The 18727-nt window shown below is 40.9% G+C and overlaps 1 protein-coding gene across 4 annotated transcripts in view; it reads left to right on the top strand.

Annotated features, from left to right (window-relative positions):
- Positions 1-18727, top strand: part of rapgef4a (Rap guanine nucleotide exchange factor 4a) — a 34250-nt gene that overhangs the window by 7288 nt on the left and 8235 nt on the right. For 3 of the 4 annotated variants that reach the window (XM_084084342.1, XM_084084339.1, XM_084084341.1), the window contains 12 exons: positions 8351-8423; positions 10263-10327; positions 11924-11974; positions 12110-12216; positions 12328-12449; positions 12824-13007; positions 13118-13202; positions 14248-14308; positions 14723-14799; positions 14874-15020; positions 16448-16563; positions 18537-18622. In XM_084084342.1, the coding sequence (XP_083940468.1) occupies positions 8351-8423; positions 10263-10327; positions 11924-11974; positions 12110-12216; positions 12328-12449; positions 12824-13007; positions 13118-13202; positions 14248-14308; positions 14723-14799; positions 14874-15020; positions 16448-16563; positions 18537-18622 (1174 nt within the window). Of the gene's footprint in view, positions 1-3702; positions 3895-8350; positions 8424-10262; positions 10328-11923; positions 11975-12109; positions 12217-12327; positions 12450-12823; positions 13008-13117; positions 13203-14247; positions 14309-14722; positions 14800-14873; positions 15021-16447; positions 16564-18536; positions 18623-18727 lie in introns of those variants that run through there. The other variant, XM_084084340.1, reaches the window with a different exon arrangement.

The following is an 18727-nucleotide window of genomic DNA, read 5'->3' as shown; positions in this document are numbered from 1 at the left end:
GTGTGTGTGTGCGTGCGTGCGTGCGTGTGCGCGTGTGTGTGTACGTAACAGGCCACCATTTGTTTGAACCTTTCAGGCTGCATATGGCATGAAATACCAATAGGGAATCTATGCAGTTCCTACATACAATTAGATTTTATTTAAATGTGAACAACTGACACAGTCGGCACTCAGGTCTGGGAGTCGCCTGTTTTATTGGAAAAGGCGGGTGTGTGCATGTTTGTTTAGCAGAGCAGGCATGAGCCAGGCTCAACATACACACTGTACACACACATGCTGCAACAGCAGCAGAAGCTAAGATGACCTGATCATCATCTCTCCCTTCACTTGTTTCCTGCTTCCGACAGCCACAGAGATTGAAACAACACTACTACACTTTGTGCTTACAGAATCAGAAAGCAGCTCTCTGACAGTCACATACACACATCGGCTGGACACATTTGCTTTGTGTTTGTCATTTCGGCCTGGGAATTGCACAGTATAGGACTCCAGTTTGTACAGGCATGTGTACTGTGCATACATTTGATAACACAGTGCTAGCCTAGGATAGGATAGGATAGTATAGGATCATAAGTTGGATAGGATAGATCGTGCATATAGCGTATAGTGTATGGGGCACCAATTTGACACTGGACAGGGAGGTGAAGGTAGCATTTGCTATCAATCACCACCAAAACGGCATAGAACTAGACTTGAAGGCCTATAGTGTCTGACCAGTAATATTTGCATATGGAAGGAATACTGTACTTGCAGATAATTAACAGAAGAATGCGCCAAGAGATAGAACAGGCTTAAAATTGTATTTAGGACGCATGTACTCTGCACGTGTTTCTTGGGAATCGTGTGTATGGTTGTGCTTGAGGCAGCTCTGTTGGGCACTCGGCTGGGGGTGAGGGGGGTTGTTGGTCATAACAACATCAGTCAGTAGAGGCAGCCTGGGAGTCAGTAGAGACAGCTGATGAACAGGAAGTGGCAGAGACACAGTGTGCCCTCTGGGGGCTTAAGGAGAGTGTGGAGGGGGGGGGGGGGACAGCATTGGCACGTGAAGCCTCTATGGGGTCAACAACATCGTAGCAAGCCGTAGTAGTGCAAGCGAAAGTCCCTCCCAGTTAACAGCGGATATACACAAGGAGAAGAGCTGGGAGATGGCATCAACAGCACTTCTGTTTATTTCCTTATCTCCACTAGAAAAGTTATTGCATCATCAAAAGTCAGAGACACAAATTGTGACTGAATTAAAAAAATTGCACGTTTTCCCTGCAGTGCAGTGTTATAATGTTTATAAATGTAAGTGTTATTCATATTTTCTTCTGTCTCTCTTTGATTAAAAAAAATTAACATTAGTGTCATGTACTGTTTCACACAGTACAGGGGCTTTCACATAGGAAGGGCCTAAAGTTTAAACGCTTTTTTGTAGTTCTCTAAAGTGAATCTAAACAATGTGAGATAGGAACAATTCTGGACAAATAGAATTTATTTTACATGTAGCTTTCTTGGTTTGTGTGCGTGTGTGCAAACACAAGTATACGCACATACCCTTGTCCTGAAAGTGTAGAGGATTTACAAGGTATGCAATGCATACATTTCTTTGGGTGAAGTGCAATTTTAATAATTTGAAATGGGCTGTGTAGAGCCACCTGCTATGATTGAGGCAGTTTGACTTTCAGTACTTTTGCTAAAACCAAACATTTGCTCACAATATTTTGACAAAAACAGTGTAAGCAAAACCAAAGCTTCATTGATTAGTAATCCAACACCCAAAGGTGATAAGCTTCTCTCACATAAATTCAATGCTGGAGACAAACTATAATTACAACAATTTTATGGCATTTGCTTCCTTATTTTCAGACTTAATGTTTCAGGCTAGTGGCTCTCTTCATAATAACATTGCTTCATTGATTAATTGTGTTGACAACATAAAGGACAAATATAAATATACAAATATAAAGACAGTCTAAAAGCCGCTAGTGGCTGTGCTGCTTACACCTAACCTGGGTCAGAGTGGTTTGAACGACAGCCATTGTCATGGGGTCAAATGGTTAGGATTCATGAATGTGCTCAGCAGGTTTCATGGCAATCTGCCCATTAGATTTTGAGAATATCTTGGGTGCAATCTGTACTTTTGGCCGATAGGTGGCGATATAGGAAAGGCAATAGGGTCACCAAAGTCAGGGTTCATCCTCTGGAGGATGAAGGCCAAGACAAAAATAGCAAGACTCACCATCTCTGGTTTACTTCCCGTGTCTGTATGAAGTAGGCGGACGCCTTTTTAGGAGACCGGAAGCAGGTTGGATTAATTCCAATGGAAGAGTGAACGTGAACACAGTTTCTGAATCAATATTTAGCCCCATGGTTACTGAACTAAATATTGGATCCGATCGTCACAAGCCAAACAATATTCCCAAGATTTTTCATACTAAAATTGATTGTTTCAGAGAGACAAATCAGGAGAGAATGTACTAATACTATATGTATTATCGACCGTTCTCAGTAATACACTCTCACGGGATCTAGCACCAGTAAACATAGGACGTTCGCGAGATTTACCGTCAGACGCCGGCGCCCACTTAGGAGACCATTGTAGGATTTGTGTACTATGTCGGCTCTAGTGGCTCCAATCGGGATGGTGTATCTTCATAAATGAATCCTCTTTGATGAAGGTGCACAATCCAGCTAGTAGATTTCAAGATATCTTTTTGGAATCAAAGTGTTGGATGGACAGAACTGGCCATGCTTATAGCCCTAGTGCTACCAGGGCTAAAAACAGGATGTTTTTACATTGATGACATTGTCATCAAAGTCCTACAAATGTGCTTGTTTGTGTCATGTCTAAAGTCTATTTTTTGTAATTATTTTATACATATTTAAAACTTAGGTCAGGATTTAGAAAGCGTTTTTAGAATCGGCCTCGGGTCTAAATGGGTTATAGCTCATTCCTCATGTACACATAAAACAATACTTTATTTTATTTAGCTCTTGAAAGGAGAGCACAGGGTTAGTTTGCTGTTTCTAAAGCTTCAATTGGATTAAATGCAGCGGTCCTTTGTGTAGCTTTGATCAGTAACAAGGTCAAAGATAAGACACCATCTGCCCTCTGTCCTTGGAGAGGAGCGGTCCTGTTTATGCTCCTACATACGACAGAGTCGCACATCTAAAAAGGAAAATAGTACATGCATGTGGCGTGTTGTGAGCTTGTAGATCGGCTATTTTCAGCACGTGACTCCATCATACAATGAAGTATAAATCACCTGGTGATATGAAGACTGGGCACTGGATGTACTGTCTGTAGGCCTACATATTCAATCTAGCACTAAATGAATAAAGGACCATGTCTAACATGCATGGCTATAAATTAAGCCTGATGGTATAGTATAGCTCCATGTCAGAAACCAGATTAGGGAAGAATTTGTCTTAAGGATACCAGTTACCAAAAACTTTTCATGAATTTACCATAGATATTGGAAATACAAACATTTGAATAATTATTTTTGATGCTTATGGTTACGGCTCCTGGGGTGTGCTGCTGTAGTAGTATAGTTTTGACCATTGAGTGCACTAATGGGTGCCTGATGATTGGCGTAGAGAGCAATCACCTAGCAACCGCTGCTCAAAGGAAGTCGGCTGACGGCTGGCCCTGCTAGGGTCTGGCAGACGGGGCTCATTGGCTAACTCAGTCTGATCACACACTGCTGCTCTGACAGCGCAGCATGCAAGCAAACTGCTGCTGCACACGCTGGCTATGGATCCATGAATAGTGTGTCACTGTGGGACCCTGAAGAGTTGGACTCAATTATTCTGTGAGTGTTTGTCAACACTTGTAATAAAGAGGGCGTGGAGGACCTGTCAGTCATTAACAACAGTTACAGGTGCATGAAAAACTGTAAGCATCCTCGGTCGGGTAAGTGCTGCTTTTTATCTTCATGACGCATCACTTACTTGTTTTATAAGGAAGGTTGCCTCAGAACTTGGTATTAGTTGGTTAGTAAAATATTGCCACAAAATGTCATTTCTGAATGTACACATGAAAATATTTAATTGAAATGTCTCTGGAGGAAATTCTTACAACATGGAAATGCATTAAACGTATTGTGTGGTGTGCCTTTCAGAAGCAGTATTTTTTTGAGAATGACAGACTAATTTGAGAATCTCTCAGAAACAGGCAGTTTGTACTATGCATGTTATGCAACATGGGGTGAATTATTCAACATACAATTGTGCATTCATGCACAGTGATGCTCAGCATGCAAGATGTGCTCAAGCATGGCAGGCTAAAGTGAAGCTTGCACTGGCAACAGTGACATGGCTGGAGGTCTTGAGCTCCTGTTGTGATGGGGATTATTTGTAAAACTCAAAAGCATAGAAGCTCAGGTAGAGGTATGTATACATTCAGTATTTTTCAGCTACTCTTGAGTCTCTGATTTATATTGTTGCTGTCTGACAGAAACCTTGCATCTCCATATTTATTTTTTATTTATTTTTTACCCCATAAATGAATGCCCTATTTTCTACTGTCATGCAAAAGTAGAGAAAATAGGCAATCTACAATGCATCACGATGCAATGCGTTGTGAGCTTGTAGATCTAGATTTTCTGTATACTTTCTGTATACTTTCAATCTGTCTAATGACGGATTGAAAGTGGTTCACTCTGTCTGTGGGTCTTATAAATATATAACCAAGAGGTTGTGACTAAATAATAACTACATTGAATCCATTGGAACACAGGTTATTTTATCCATTTCCTGAAAAGTAAGTCTTTTGGACATACAGTACAAGGTTTCCGCCCGACAGCGACTATATACACAACGTATATTGGAATGGAAATTACTCATTGGTTTGGAGGTGTTTGGAGAGCACTTGTCCTGTTTGTTTGCGGTCTGTGTTTGTTGTGTGAACCATGTGGCTCACAGAGAAATTGGGCAGATCAGTTAGCTGGCCAAGCTTTCCCCCGGAGGAATACAAAATGGCACATCTGTCATACTCTTTGAAGCTTCTGTTTCATGTTGAGATAAGAGAGGTTATCAACTGATGAACGTGGAAACACAGTGCTCTTAGAACATCAAGATGACTCATTGCCCTGTATGAATGCACAGATATAGCACTTTGTCCTTCAGCTTATATTCAGAGTAATTCTGACTTAGAATTTGCTTCAACTGTGTGAAACCTCTTGCTTCTATAAGAGGCAATCGAAGCAATGTTTTTTTCCCCCTGGTCTATGGATGGCATTCAGATGACTGTAATGGTTCTACTGTGGGTTCCAGGTAACTGTCTGATCTCATACATCCTTTCAACAACCAGAGTGCACCTATAATATCTTTAACTTATTCAGAGGAAATTGACTTGAAGTGCTGCGTTAGGTCATAATCTCCTAATATTATGGAATCAAATTAGGAGAAAGATGACATAGAAACGGGAAGCTTTGAATTGAGACACAGCTTTAACAGTTGTGAAATAGTAATCATCATTATAGTAAGGGGTTACAGCGAATGTGAAATTCTGCTACAAGTACATAATTCAGTAAAGTGGTACAGGCAAAATGGCATATAAATAAGGAGGATGAATATCAACCGCCTGTTGAGAAGAACATATTCCCCTGTCACTTCACTTACGGTTTTAATGAAAAACTAAGACTTACAGTCAGCTAATGAATCAATTTGACACATCTCTGTGCCACAGAATAAGACGCCTGCCTCAAATAAATGCTTCAAATATTGCATTTGTCATGATCGATGTATCTGGCTGCACCTTATATAGAAACAAGTGCATTGTGGGTCAGAAGAGGAAGAGGTGACATCATACTAACAAAGTAAAAACTGAGTGCTTTTACACACCTGAAATTAGATCTAATCCCCTTTCAGAACAACACCACCTCCCTCTCTGCTTCATCCCGCCCCTCTGGGGAACAGGGCTTTATTTGTTCAGAGGGGTCACAAAGTGATGGAGTCATCTCCTGGGTATCTTCATGCTGTCTGGTCTAAGCACACGAACCAAGCCCTTTAATTGTCAGCAATGACAGATATACTGTACATGTTGAAGTCAGTCTGGCTTTGTTTCTGTTTCATTGAGATAAGAGACAAATTGAACATTCTTAGAATGTTAGAATATTTAGTAAAAGTATCTTTTTTGGCTCCTTATTCCCTTTGTTAAAAAGATGCTCTAATTTAAAGTGTGATGCTGTGATGTTGTTTGCTTTGGTGCAGTCAATTTGTGTTTTGGAGTAGATTAGGGAAAATGCTTTTAAAATATGAGGTCACTGAGATATTTAAATGGCTTCGTAATTGGGGGGAAAGCTGTGTGCGCCTCTAAGGGGAACTTAAAGTGATTAGCTCACTTCAGAGGGTTTGAATTGAATTTAAAACTTGACCTCTGAGTACCATCTAGCAACAAATTACTCTTCAGTTCTTTAGCTTTCAATGGATATCTTCTGACCAGAGATGGAAAGGTGGAGTGGACTGATGTGATGGTACTGTAACGTGTGATTTATAGTGCTTGTACTGTAGATGTTCTATTTTCAGTGCTAATCTCAGCGCGATAGTGAGTGTTTATCAGTCAGCCTTTGGGTTGACTGAGAAATTCCTACAATTCGACTTTCGATTTTAAGCTCACGATTTGATTCGATATTCGATTTTTATTTAATTTTAATTATTAGGCTATTGACTCTTGATCTGTAAAGAAAAACACTTGTTTCTCAATAAATTTTATTTGAATAATAATTAAAAATGTCTTCTAAATTCTATAAAGTTTTTTGAAAAACGTATGTTTCTAAATCAATGGTGCTCAAACCTTTTTATGTCAATGGCCCCAAAAATGATATGTATTTGGCCATGAACCCACATCTCAAAAATATTGTTCCAGGGACCCCCAATATATGGATTTGAGTTAAAAATGTCCGCTTAAAAATATATATTCAAAGATTTGCGCTAATTTTCAAGATTTTTCAAAAATACCAGTTCTACAAGCTCATAGCGCGGCAAGAAGTGACACGCTATGAGCTTGTATATCTGCTATTTTTGAATAGTCAAAGAATAAAATAATGGTTAAAGTGGTTAAAATATAGCTAAAATCTAAAAGGACACAGATGCTGTCTATAGTATGACACCTGAAACAACTTGTGTTTGTTTATGCAGAGAATCTGAACTGAGCTTCACTCTGCTCTTCCCATTGACCTTACCATGTATTACACAAGACATACTGTATTTCTGCAGATAGTTTAATTTGCATATCTCATCATTGCGATGATGTCGGTCGATTTGACAACTTTACGCAAGCAGTGTCATGAACAATGATATGACATTACATGAACAAGAACAATGGTGCTCTATAATGTTCATTACATAAGAGATGTAGTGCTCCAGGGCGCAGTGTCAATACTGTATAAGCGAGTTCAATTGTCATGCTCTGATTCTTCTGTGGTTGACTAAAGAGTAAATGATGTGTTAATGCTTTCTAATAAAATGGCTAATGGAGGGAATACAAATAAAATAGATACAAATGTTTGGGTGTTACTAGTCAATAGAAGAAAACAAGGTTTTATTGTAATGAATACTATTTATAATAATGATAATTTTAATAATAATAATAATTAGTGTGAAAACAAAAGTAACGATACATTTTCTAGTAAAAAAATAATTAATTGTACAGAGCCATATACCCATTAAACTGTTAGATTAAATTAACATCGTTATTTGTAAAGCCAACTAGTGTTATTACACAGTATATGACGGATATCTCTCAAAAATAGAAACACCCCCGGCCTCAACCCCAGCCCCTGAGGGCAAATGGTGTTAGTGCGTTTGATTTTCAGTTTCCAGTGTAATCTGCGATAATTCCTTTTGACCTTTTAAGACTAGGTTTAGTCAGCGTTATCCAGTTACAAAAACCTCTGCCAGTGTCACAATGAAGAGTCAAATGTCACACGTACAGTAAACAATGACTACTCAAGCTATGCAAAGCTTGGGGTACATGCAATATTTCCCTCACTCTCTGATGTAGATTTTACATTAAGAGCTTGTTCACAAGATGAAACAAGTACTTTAAGCCTCTCTTCAAATGAGGCGACGGATGTGTTGCATTTGATTGTGATCTTGTGTTTTGGAAGTGGGTGTGACACATTAGATGACGGGAGCGTGATTAAAAATGAAAGAACAGTCTAAAAGCTTATCACTCACCCCTCCTACCAGCTGTGTCACTGAGCTGTAGAGATTATTTAAGGTTTAATATTTTCATCGTGACACCGCAACCAATAACCAATGCGGTAACATGATGTACACCACATCTGGCATGAGCTGTATTTGATACGTTTTATTTTGACATTAATATGTGATGTTGCTTGTGTTCTCCATGTCTCTGTAGAAGTATCGTCAGTGCATGGCTGGGCTGCTTGCTCCACCCTATGGTGTGATGGACAGTGGTCCTAACGGTGACAGTAAGTTCATTACAGGTGCTTTATTGCTCAGCAATCAAACAAAATTAGATTTGCAACATTTAACAGTCAATCTAATTATATTATCCTTTTATCATCTGAATGATTTATTTTTATCCAAAAAAACATATTGAGTGTGACTGTGACGTCATCATTAGTCATTACTCAACTGTTATGCATTACATGCTTTATGGACACCATTCAATGGAGGGCATTTATCATTGCAAGTGAAATCAGTATACATAGCAAATAACTTATTCAGGTCAGCTCAAAGCAACTCACCATAAAAAAATGACCAGCTAGCTTCCCAACATTTTTCAGCAAGAAAGTCTAACTAGACTATTGGCTGCTGCCAAGAGATCATGTTGTTGTTACAGAATCAAATTGGGTTTCTTCCAAATGTCTTTCTTAGGATCAGTTTACAATAAAAATAAATTAAGTCCAACAACACGAGCCAAGCCAGATCTCGCCAGAGCTGGCGAAAACTTCTGGGAACTCAGATTAGATCTCGCCATATACTGTAACTTAAAAAAGTATGCTAGCACGACTCAAGTCACAACGATAAGTCACTTACCAGGTGTACGGCTCAGAAGAGTTCATACAAGCTCTGCCGAAACACATCCCTATGCTGCCTGTGATTATCAAAATAAAAATGAACTATAAAGGACATTTTGTGAGTGCTGGTGATATTTTTGCTTAACACATCGGGTGCCAGCATTTTTTCATAACAACTTACCGTGGGTGCCAGCATTCTCCCCATTGACTGCGCTTTGCTGTTTAAAGTTTCCACGTGCGTTACAAGCAAATCCACGCAAAAAAAAGCATCGATTCATGTTCTGCCATGAGCCTGGCTACAGGCTGGAACCATAACATTCCACTCGTGGGTTACAACGGGGGGGGGATCGCGCATCGCGCATGACCGTTTTTCCCCACAGGAAACAGATTTGGAGATATAGGCGTTTCAAGTAGGAAATAGACAGGAAGCGGATGGGGGAAAAAAAGTGTTTCCGGTGAGTGATCTGGCACTTCCTTCGCAGGATTACAATGGGTGCTCCCAGAGCTGCTCTAGCTCCGCCTGCGCGGAGAAAAACGAAAAAAACAAAAAGACTGAAATCACGGTTCAGACCGTGTTCGGCACCGAAGCTTCGGAACCGCCACTATGTAAACACACGGTTCAGACCGTGTTTGGCACCCGATGTGTATATGGTGTCGACATTGTCTCAGTTTTTGGTGTGGTTCCACTTGCCCTTTTTAAATGAGATTTTTTTTTTAGGTTTGTCGTCTCCATATGAAAACGTATATTTCTGTAGTGACTTAGCTCTTTTTCAGCCTTCCGTGTTGTTCAATGTTTTATTATTTTTCTTAGTTGTATCAGCAATCCGAAAGCCAAGTCTAAGAATAGCTGTATATTTACCCTTTAGTTGACAGTGACATAGCACGCTTGACTGATTATTTATCCTGTAGGGTACAATACAAGCTTAGTAATAACCACAAATCCTGTTTGGTTTTGTCACATAATATAGAATGAAAAGAATATCTTATTCCCATGGAAAAAGTCAGAATAAAATGTAATTTCTCTGTACGTTATAAGAACTTGTTGCAAACATTTGTTCCTTTACAATAGCGAGTGAGTGATGATGAGTGATTCACAGTAGATTCACGTGTCAGTAGAATACACCAAAACATTTGTGGAAATATTTTCTGAAAGGTACATCTAGGATAGTCTCAATCTACTGATTTCATGTTTTGGTTTGTTTATTTGACTTATTTTGTAATTGTTTTACCTTACTTTAAAGTCAATATGTATGGTCTTAGATTTTGTTTCCCACTTTTCTCATTCAGGAATGCCGGACAAAGAGAACATAAGGAACAATACATTTGGTTCACTGTCCAAACATCAGAATAAGGTAGATCTCTTCCACAAAATTTGATCTTTTACAGAATTGTAAAAGAAACAAATCAGCATGCATTAATTTAGTGGTCTGTTTTATAGACCAATTATTTGTTTACTAACATTGAGACTTGATGCACAGGTGATTGTTTCACGCAATCAATTCTCAACCTGTTGTTTCGGGGTGCGCTGGTTTCAGCACACCCCAACCCCCTCTTGTGTGTTGGCTAGTGAGGCGCGTCCTAGCGAGACCTGACAGAATGGGTTTCATTAAGAGCACACTGGTTGCACGCATACTGGTTCTTATCAGTGTGACGTCGTCTGTTAAGGGGTCTATATGGTATAGTTTTCACATCTTATTGTTGAGTTGCTGAGGGGTTGCTATGGAGATGAGATGTTTTGTTCACAGCATTTATGCCTTTACGGCCCAGTCTCCCAATTCCCATACATAAACTCTGGACTGTTTGCTCCTTGCCTACAGCCTTCTTGCCTGATATAACAAGATCCTTTATTGTTACCCACTTCTCCAGGAGAAGGGTGGAAATACATCTGGAATGTAGAGTTTGTTTAAAGTTTGTCTAAATATAAACACGTTTGCTGTGGAGGTCTTGTTTCCCGCCGTAACAGTTCCTGTCCCACCTTGCCCCTGTGGTCATTTCCTTGCCACAGCACTGATAACATGGCACTTCTCTGCAGATTTATAGTGGCTTGTTCTTGTTCCTCCTTGGGGGGAGGTTAGACAGAGCCTTGCCAAAACAAGGTCTGGAAGATATATGCTGCAAAAATGCCATTTACGTAGCACAAACATTGTCAACTAGATGTCCCTTAAGCCCATCACATGGCTGGCAGATATTTACCGGTACATTGGTGTGGGAATTCCACATTATGTCAGATACATCGATTACATAATTGTGTTATGTAATTCAGAAATATACCTTTTAACCATAAATAAGTTAATGAGCTCAACCAGGGCTAATTCACTGATTAATAAATCATGAGAAGCCCCCCCCCCACACATGCACACGCACACGCGCGCGCGCACGCACGCACGCACGCACGCACGCACGCACGCACGCACGCACGCACGCATGATTACTACACATCTGGGAGTTATGATGCTCACTGAAGCATTTAGATGTCACAGCCCCCTTTCACCCCATGCCCTACTTTAGACACACGCACGCACGCGCACACACACACACACACACACACACACACACACACACACACACACACACACACACACACACACACACACACACACGTTCAAGTAGATTTATATTCAATGAGATATAACCAGATATTAAATCAACTAGGGTAAAAGAATGGATAGTATTTTACAGTAATTGGAACAAACTGGTCATGGCCGTCAGGGAGAGCTTCATGTGGCCATCACATCAGTAAAGCAAACATGCTGGTTATTACAGTGTCTGCACATGGGTTGTTCTGATGTCTTTTAATGTCAGTTTTAATTGTGTGTTTCATTTCATTGTTACCGGTAATTACATCCATTCTTGTTGTTTTGACTGAGTTTTATGACCACTTCAACTTAAATTGTCTTGTCTTTCATGCCATTTTTCCCCATGCCATTTCATTTTATTTTATTTTGCAGAATACATTAATTGAAAATCCAGCCAAACCACAACTTAAATCCATTACTCAGGTAGTAGACAATGATCACATCATCAGAGGCCAGTGGTTTCCTAATCTATTACTACAGTATATGCTATAATTAGTGCTAAACAGCACTCTATTGTGATAAATGTACCAGAGGCCTGTGTCTCCTCTTTCCTGGCAGGTGCCCTCAGAGAAGATCCTGCAGGCAGGGAAGGTTCTTCGTAATGCCATTCTGTCCAGGGCTCCTCACATGATCAGAGACCGGAAGTACCATCTGAAGACATACAGGTGAGCTGGGTTCTTATCACTGTTGAATTAGTTCAGTATCTTTTGCTGTATTGCGTATGGATGCATGGTGTGCATCACATCACATAATATGAGTTGCTCTGTGTCTCATAGGCAGTGTTGCGTGGGGACAGAGTTGGTTGATTGGCAGATGCTGCAGAGCTCATGTGTCCACTCTCGCATTCAAGCTGTAGGCATGTGGCAGGTGCTCTTGGAAGAGGGAGTTCTCAACCATGGTGAGTGTGTGTATGTGTGTGTACCATGTACTACTGTCTACTACTATTATGTATTACTTTTGCTATTTCACATGTGTACACAGTACACACTTGCACTGCACTCCCACATTACACACCCCTACACACAGACACATACACACATGCTTATCTTGCTATCTTTGAGGGAACATCTTTTCTTTTTAACAATACCCTTTCCCTAAACCTAACCCCTCACCATAATAACTTGTGTGCGTGTGCGTGTGCGTGTGCGTGTGCGTGTGCGCGTGCGTGTGCGTGTGTGTGCTGGGAGTGCATGTATGTATACACATGTAAGAGGGGAATGCAAAATCTTTGTCAATGATGGACGTGTGTACAATCTCTGTGTTGGGATGCAGTGGACCAGGAGCTGAGCTTCCAGGACAAGTATTTTTTCTACCGTTTTCTGGATGATGAAAGGGAAGACGCTCCTTTTCCCACTGAGGAGGAGATGAAGGAGAGCCTAGAAGAGCTGCAAGATACTCTCCTACTCCTCTCACAGATCGGTCCCGACGCCCACATGAGAATGATTCTGAGAAAGCAGTAAGGCTAGTCTGTAGGAGTCTCTGCCAGTCAAGGTTGAAAGTTGATTAGTGTGATTGTGTTTATGGCCAAAATTGTTTTTAAATTACTGTCTTCTTCCTGTTCTCCAGACCAGGGGAGAGGACGGCAGATGATTTGGAAATCATTTATGAAGAATTGCTCCATATAAAAGCCTTATCTCATCTATCTACCACTGTGAGTATGGATTCTGTCCCCGTGTGTGTGCATAGACTACCTCTCAAACCTGCAGAATCAATCTCTGTCATCTTACTAATCAGTTCCTCACATTTTAATCAGTTCCTCACATTTTAATCAGTTCCTCACATTTCATGTGCTCCAAATCTCCCTTTTTTAATTGCCTGCAGCACATATTTATACAGTACAGTTGTTATTAAATGAGTACTGATAAAGACTCACATCGTCACCTATTTAGCTAGAAAGATGCGCTCAGTAGAACGCAAATCTCTACCAGAAGGTATGTACTAATAATAATAGCAATGTATGCAGTTTACATTTCTACCTACAGCCATGAAAGAGTAGCATGGCATGTGATAGTTGTACATCATCTCTACTGTTTTCCTCCTGGCAAACGCAATATAAATCATACCCACGATAACACATAAAGTATAATGAAATACCTATTTCCAATGTGGTCCACTCCTGTCAGTGCGCCTAGGTGGCAAAGCGCCATTAATATAAGAGCGACTGAAGACTATTTTGGTGTTAATCTAACATCGGCTTGTACCGGCAACCTTGCATGTCTGCAACTGGCTCGAGAATTGGGGCCCTTGACCTACTGTCAGTGTGCACAAGCAATATGATGCTGATTGGCCTATACGAGATTATCTGCGGATTGACACACACACACACACACACACACACACACACACACACACACACACACACACACACACACACACACACACACACACACACACACACACACACACACACACACACACACACACACACACACACACACACACACACACACACACACACAGAAAATCATGATTAGGTTAATGTTCTTCAAATAAAATAATTTATCTTAGTTTAGCTACTGTTCTGCACAGGGATGCAACTGAAGAAATTGAGACGTTAAACTAAAGTAGTATGGTATATTGCTTATTGATTTGGCTGGTTATAATCTTTTATGGTGGTTAAGTTAAGTAAAATAAATAAAAAGTAAAGTGAGAATACAAATGTTACATTAATATTCCTGTATACTTTGTATTTACAGGTAAAGAGAGAATTGGCTGGAGTGCTGATATTTGAGTCTCATGCCAAAGCAGGAACAGTGTGTAAGTAACCCTATGATAATAAAAGGGACCTTGTCACAAAATCCTGGTGACATGGATATGGAAGCATAGGCGATGGCCTTATTTTATTCAGTGGCTAAATTAATCCCACAGATCCCAGATTAGGCAAGATACCAAATGCTATATCTGTAATCATTAATGTAACCTGTCATTAAACTGAGATTATTTGAGGGTGTTTGTGTGAACTGATGTGAAACACATTACCCCTGGGGTCCCTATTTTGGGCATGTTATTATGGGTGAAATATAAGAAATTAATGAATTAAAACCTATTTCATTAAGCTAATTAAATAGCTAGATCTATAATCTTACAAACCGAGCTTCAAGATCTGCTATTTTCCCTATTTGTCAAATGACAAAGTATATGGAGTGGTTAATTCTCTCTTTTTCTTTCCAGTGTTCAACCAAGGGGAGGAAGGCACATCATGGTACATTATCCTCAAGGGCTCAGTCAATGTTGTCATCTATGGAAAAGTAGGTGTTAATCCAATGAATCTAACATATTACTATTTGTTACCCCTATGTAATGTTGTCTCTAATCCATGCAGGGGGTTGTTTGCACATTACATGAAGGAGATGACTTCGGGAAGCTAGCTCTTGTCAACGATGCGCCCCGTGCTGCTTCCATTGTCTTGCGAGAAGATAATTGTCACTTTCTGAGAGTGGACAAGGAGGACTTCAACAGGATCTTGAGGGTGAGTCTCTCATTGTGCTCAGTATTAAATGCAATATTGGCAATACAATTGTCTCTATTGCCCTCTGTTGGTTGAGGCTCAGCATTACAGTTATATGTTGTACAATTACTGTGTAATATAATACACAAGTTCAGCACCTATTTACTCACCTCACTAATAATAATACATACAAGGTCACTTGTGTAACTTAAAGATAGACTTAACAGACATACCTTCAAACGACTATATAAATCTGTCCTCTGTCCAATGCACCGTCTGCATGCACAGTAACATCCATTAGCATTTGGGTACAAAAAATAAATTAAAAACTGAGGATTACTGTCTGTTTTATCACAATAGCCTTATTTAGTCAGCAAGGTAGTGATTGTTTGAACTTGGAGGCGGGTGATAGTTATCTGTGCTCAGAAGCAGATAAGCAAAAGGCCCGGATGTATGACGCTCATGCAGGTCTTCTCACTGTGTGTGAACCTCCTGTTGGATCAGACTGGCCTGTCTGTGGGCCCTCAGAATGCTGACCTCCAAACTCTGCTGGTCCACTGGACAAGCCAACTAATCCTTCCTGCTGAGTAACCAGCGAGCTGAGGTTACTGCCACTGCATGTGAAATACTCACGGATATTTTTTAGAAAGAGAGCAGAGACAAATGATTGTAACGATGATGTAAGATGATCATAAAGAAGGTAAACGTTATATTTTGTTCTACTGCCTGTTGACAGTGAAACTGCAGAGACATACCATAACAAAACAGAGTCAAGACCAGGTAGGTGAGACCTGAAGAGAATTACGAACAAGTTGTCATTATGTTGCAAAAGATAAGCATCTTTGCAAAGTTAAAATACTCCCACAGAGACCTGGGTTCAATTGTGACTCTGGTTTGGCCGGGCACTACAAACGAACACAATTGGCAATGTTTGTGGCTGGGAAGCTGGCGAGAGATCATGTCCTTGTCACTGAACTAAGGACCCCTGCTGGTTGGCCCTGTTCAGTGGGGACGGAATCTGGGAGAGATGGCGTGAAGCTCTGCATGTTACACTCGACTCTTAAACGCCTCGCTGTCAGGTGAAAAGAAGCAGCTGGTGACTCCATGTGTATGTTAGGAGGCACATGGTTGTCTGCACCCTCCCCATGTCGACAGCAGAGGTTGGCAGCGACAGAAGGCCGCACTGGGGATTGTCAATTACTAAATTAGGGAAAATGGGGGAATATTACAAAACAAAGTGATTATGGTTATTTTGAGTTCAAGATCAGATCTTGAACAGTCACTTATTTTTCTGTCATAGAATTTATTCCACAATTAATTAACTAATTAATTAATTAATGAATTAAGTGTGTGTGTGTGTGTGTGTGTGTGTGTGTGTGTGTGTGTGTGTGTGTGTGTGTGTGTGTGTGTGTGTGTGTGTGTGTGTGTGTGTGTGTTTGTGTCTCAAGGATGTGGAGGCCAACACGGTGCGTCTTAAGGAGCATGAGCAGGATGTTCTGGTCTTGGAGAAGAGTTCCAGCAGCACTCGCAGCTCCATCCGTGGAACCACCTCATCCCATTACAAGTAAATGTTCAAATAAGTTTCATACAGCTTGAAATTACACGGTTCTATCAGAGTTCAGAGCGTGTTCTCTCCTCCGCGTCATCAGTGCCCACACCCTAGGTGGGGTTGGTGAAAGGGCCTTTCTGTGTGGAGTTTGCATGTTCTCCCCGTGTCTCCTAGGGTAGGTACCCTCACAAAAAACATGCAGTAATCCTGGTCACTATACTGCCTCCCCCTGGCCAGCCGGGGCACCTGATGGAGGGGAAGGGAACTGGTTGGAATAACGTGTTCCTTCCACGCGCTACGTCCAACCAGGGAAACTCTCCCCTGTCAGGTGACAAGAAGGTCAGTTGGCTCTCATGCATTGAAGGAGGCATGAGCTCGGCCCTGGCCTCCCTAGGTTGGCAGAGGGAAGGTAGTTCCCAGGATTACACGCTTAGGCATTGGCACTGGGTAAAAAAATAGGGGTTAAAAAATCATGGGATAAAAAATTAGAAAAAAGAAAAAAAAAGAGTTCAGAGTCACAGCCACTTAAATTCTGTATTGTTTCATGCTTTTATACAGTATTTTGTGTAAATCTTCTCACACATAACATGAAGTACTTTTTGGTCTGAACCGTATAATTCTAGGGTCTCGATTTGCAGAGAACAGACTTAGAACAATAGAATACGCTAGGGTTCATGTGCTTAGACCCCCCGGATAGGTCTGATCATGTTTAAAGCTCCATCTTACTGTAGCACAGTATGAAGCAGGCAAAAGTAGCAGGTGGTTTCCTGTATCCTGAGCAGATGCTAGCTGCTGCAGAGCTGGCCCACGGGCATTGGCCAACAAGCAGTTCAAACACATACTGTAGTGAGCCAGAGAGAGGAAACATATGACTGTGTCTCAAGCAGAAGGCAGCTGCCTGCTGCCTCTTAGCCTGATTAGTTACAGGCCTTCGAAAGCAAAGGTTTATGTGTGGAGGTACCTGGAAAACAATGTCATTGAGGCACACAACATTTCCATGGCAGGTAGCTCGTCACTAGCAGTTATCATTGTAAGATTAAAACCTGTTTTCATGAAAGGAATTGGTAGCTACAACAAATTATGTCACTTCAGTAAAGTCAGATTCCATTAATGTAGTTTCCATATTTAAATAAATCACATCACATTGGACAAATGTAAGTGACATGTTTGCCCTTAATTATGGATTATCCTACCCTTAGGAGGCCACTCTAATGCCTCCTTCAAAATCAGCCAAATTAAGGCACCTTCATTTCAGAAGATAGCATAAAATGCTGCCTGCTATCTTCTGAATTGGACAGTCCTTGATGTCTGTCTGCCTTCGAATGCTGCCTTTCCATTTGAGACGGAGCCAATGACTGCAGTGATTTCAATGGAGGCATCACTGTAGTGACATATTGGTAATGATGGCCTGACTCCTGGGGAAAAGGCAGGCCTGGCAGGTCACAATCACTCGGCGTGAGTCGCCCTGTAATCAACTCCTCCTCACGCATATAACGGTGGCAAGCGTGTCAACCTGTTCTTGTCCCCTTGTAGTTGTGGAGACACAACATTAGCTTCCAGGTCTAACACTGTTAAGAAATGAAAACAAACATTGCCTGGCCTGTGTTTATCCTCCTTTCTTGTGTGTGTGGATCCTCTGTCCAAGATCAGCTGTGTCTGCCTTTTTCCATTTAACTCTGAAAGTGTTAAAAAGCTAAGACCTCTGTGATAGTAATGGCTAATTTATACTCTGTTGTACGACTGTGTCCCATGACGAAAATAGCCGATCTACAAGCTTGCAACATGTTGCATTGCAATGCATTGTGAGCTTGTAGATCGGCTATTTTCTGTGAAGGACATCATCGTTAGACAAAGTATAAATCTGTAGTCCAAGTAGACAATGAGACCACAGACCTAGAAGAGTTGAGGGCCATAGTTGTGTCATTAAGCAGTAAGAGCCATTGTTTCTTGATTAGCAGAGGATGACCTTTCGTTCTGTGTCTCTCCAGATACACTGTGATGTCGGGGACACCGGAGAAGATCCTGGAGCATTTCCTTGAAATGATGCGATTGGACTCTCAATTCACAGAGTCAGGTACTGCACATAATGCAACATTCAATACAACAGCTCAGTAGTATCTAATGTGAACTATCAATGTCACGGCCATTAAGGATTTCATAAAGCAGTGAAACCACAGCC

The sequence above is a fragment of the Gymnoscopelus microlampas genome, assembly GCF_963454915.1.
Source record: "Gymnoscopelus microlampas genome assembly, chromosome: 17".
Taxonomy (NCBI): Eukaryota; Metazoa; Chordata; class Actinopteri; order Myctophiformes; family Myctophidae; genus Gymnoscopelus; species Gymnoscopelus microlampas.
This window is presented reverse-complemented; position numbering and strand designations above follow the sequence as displayed.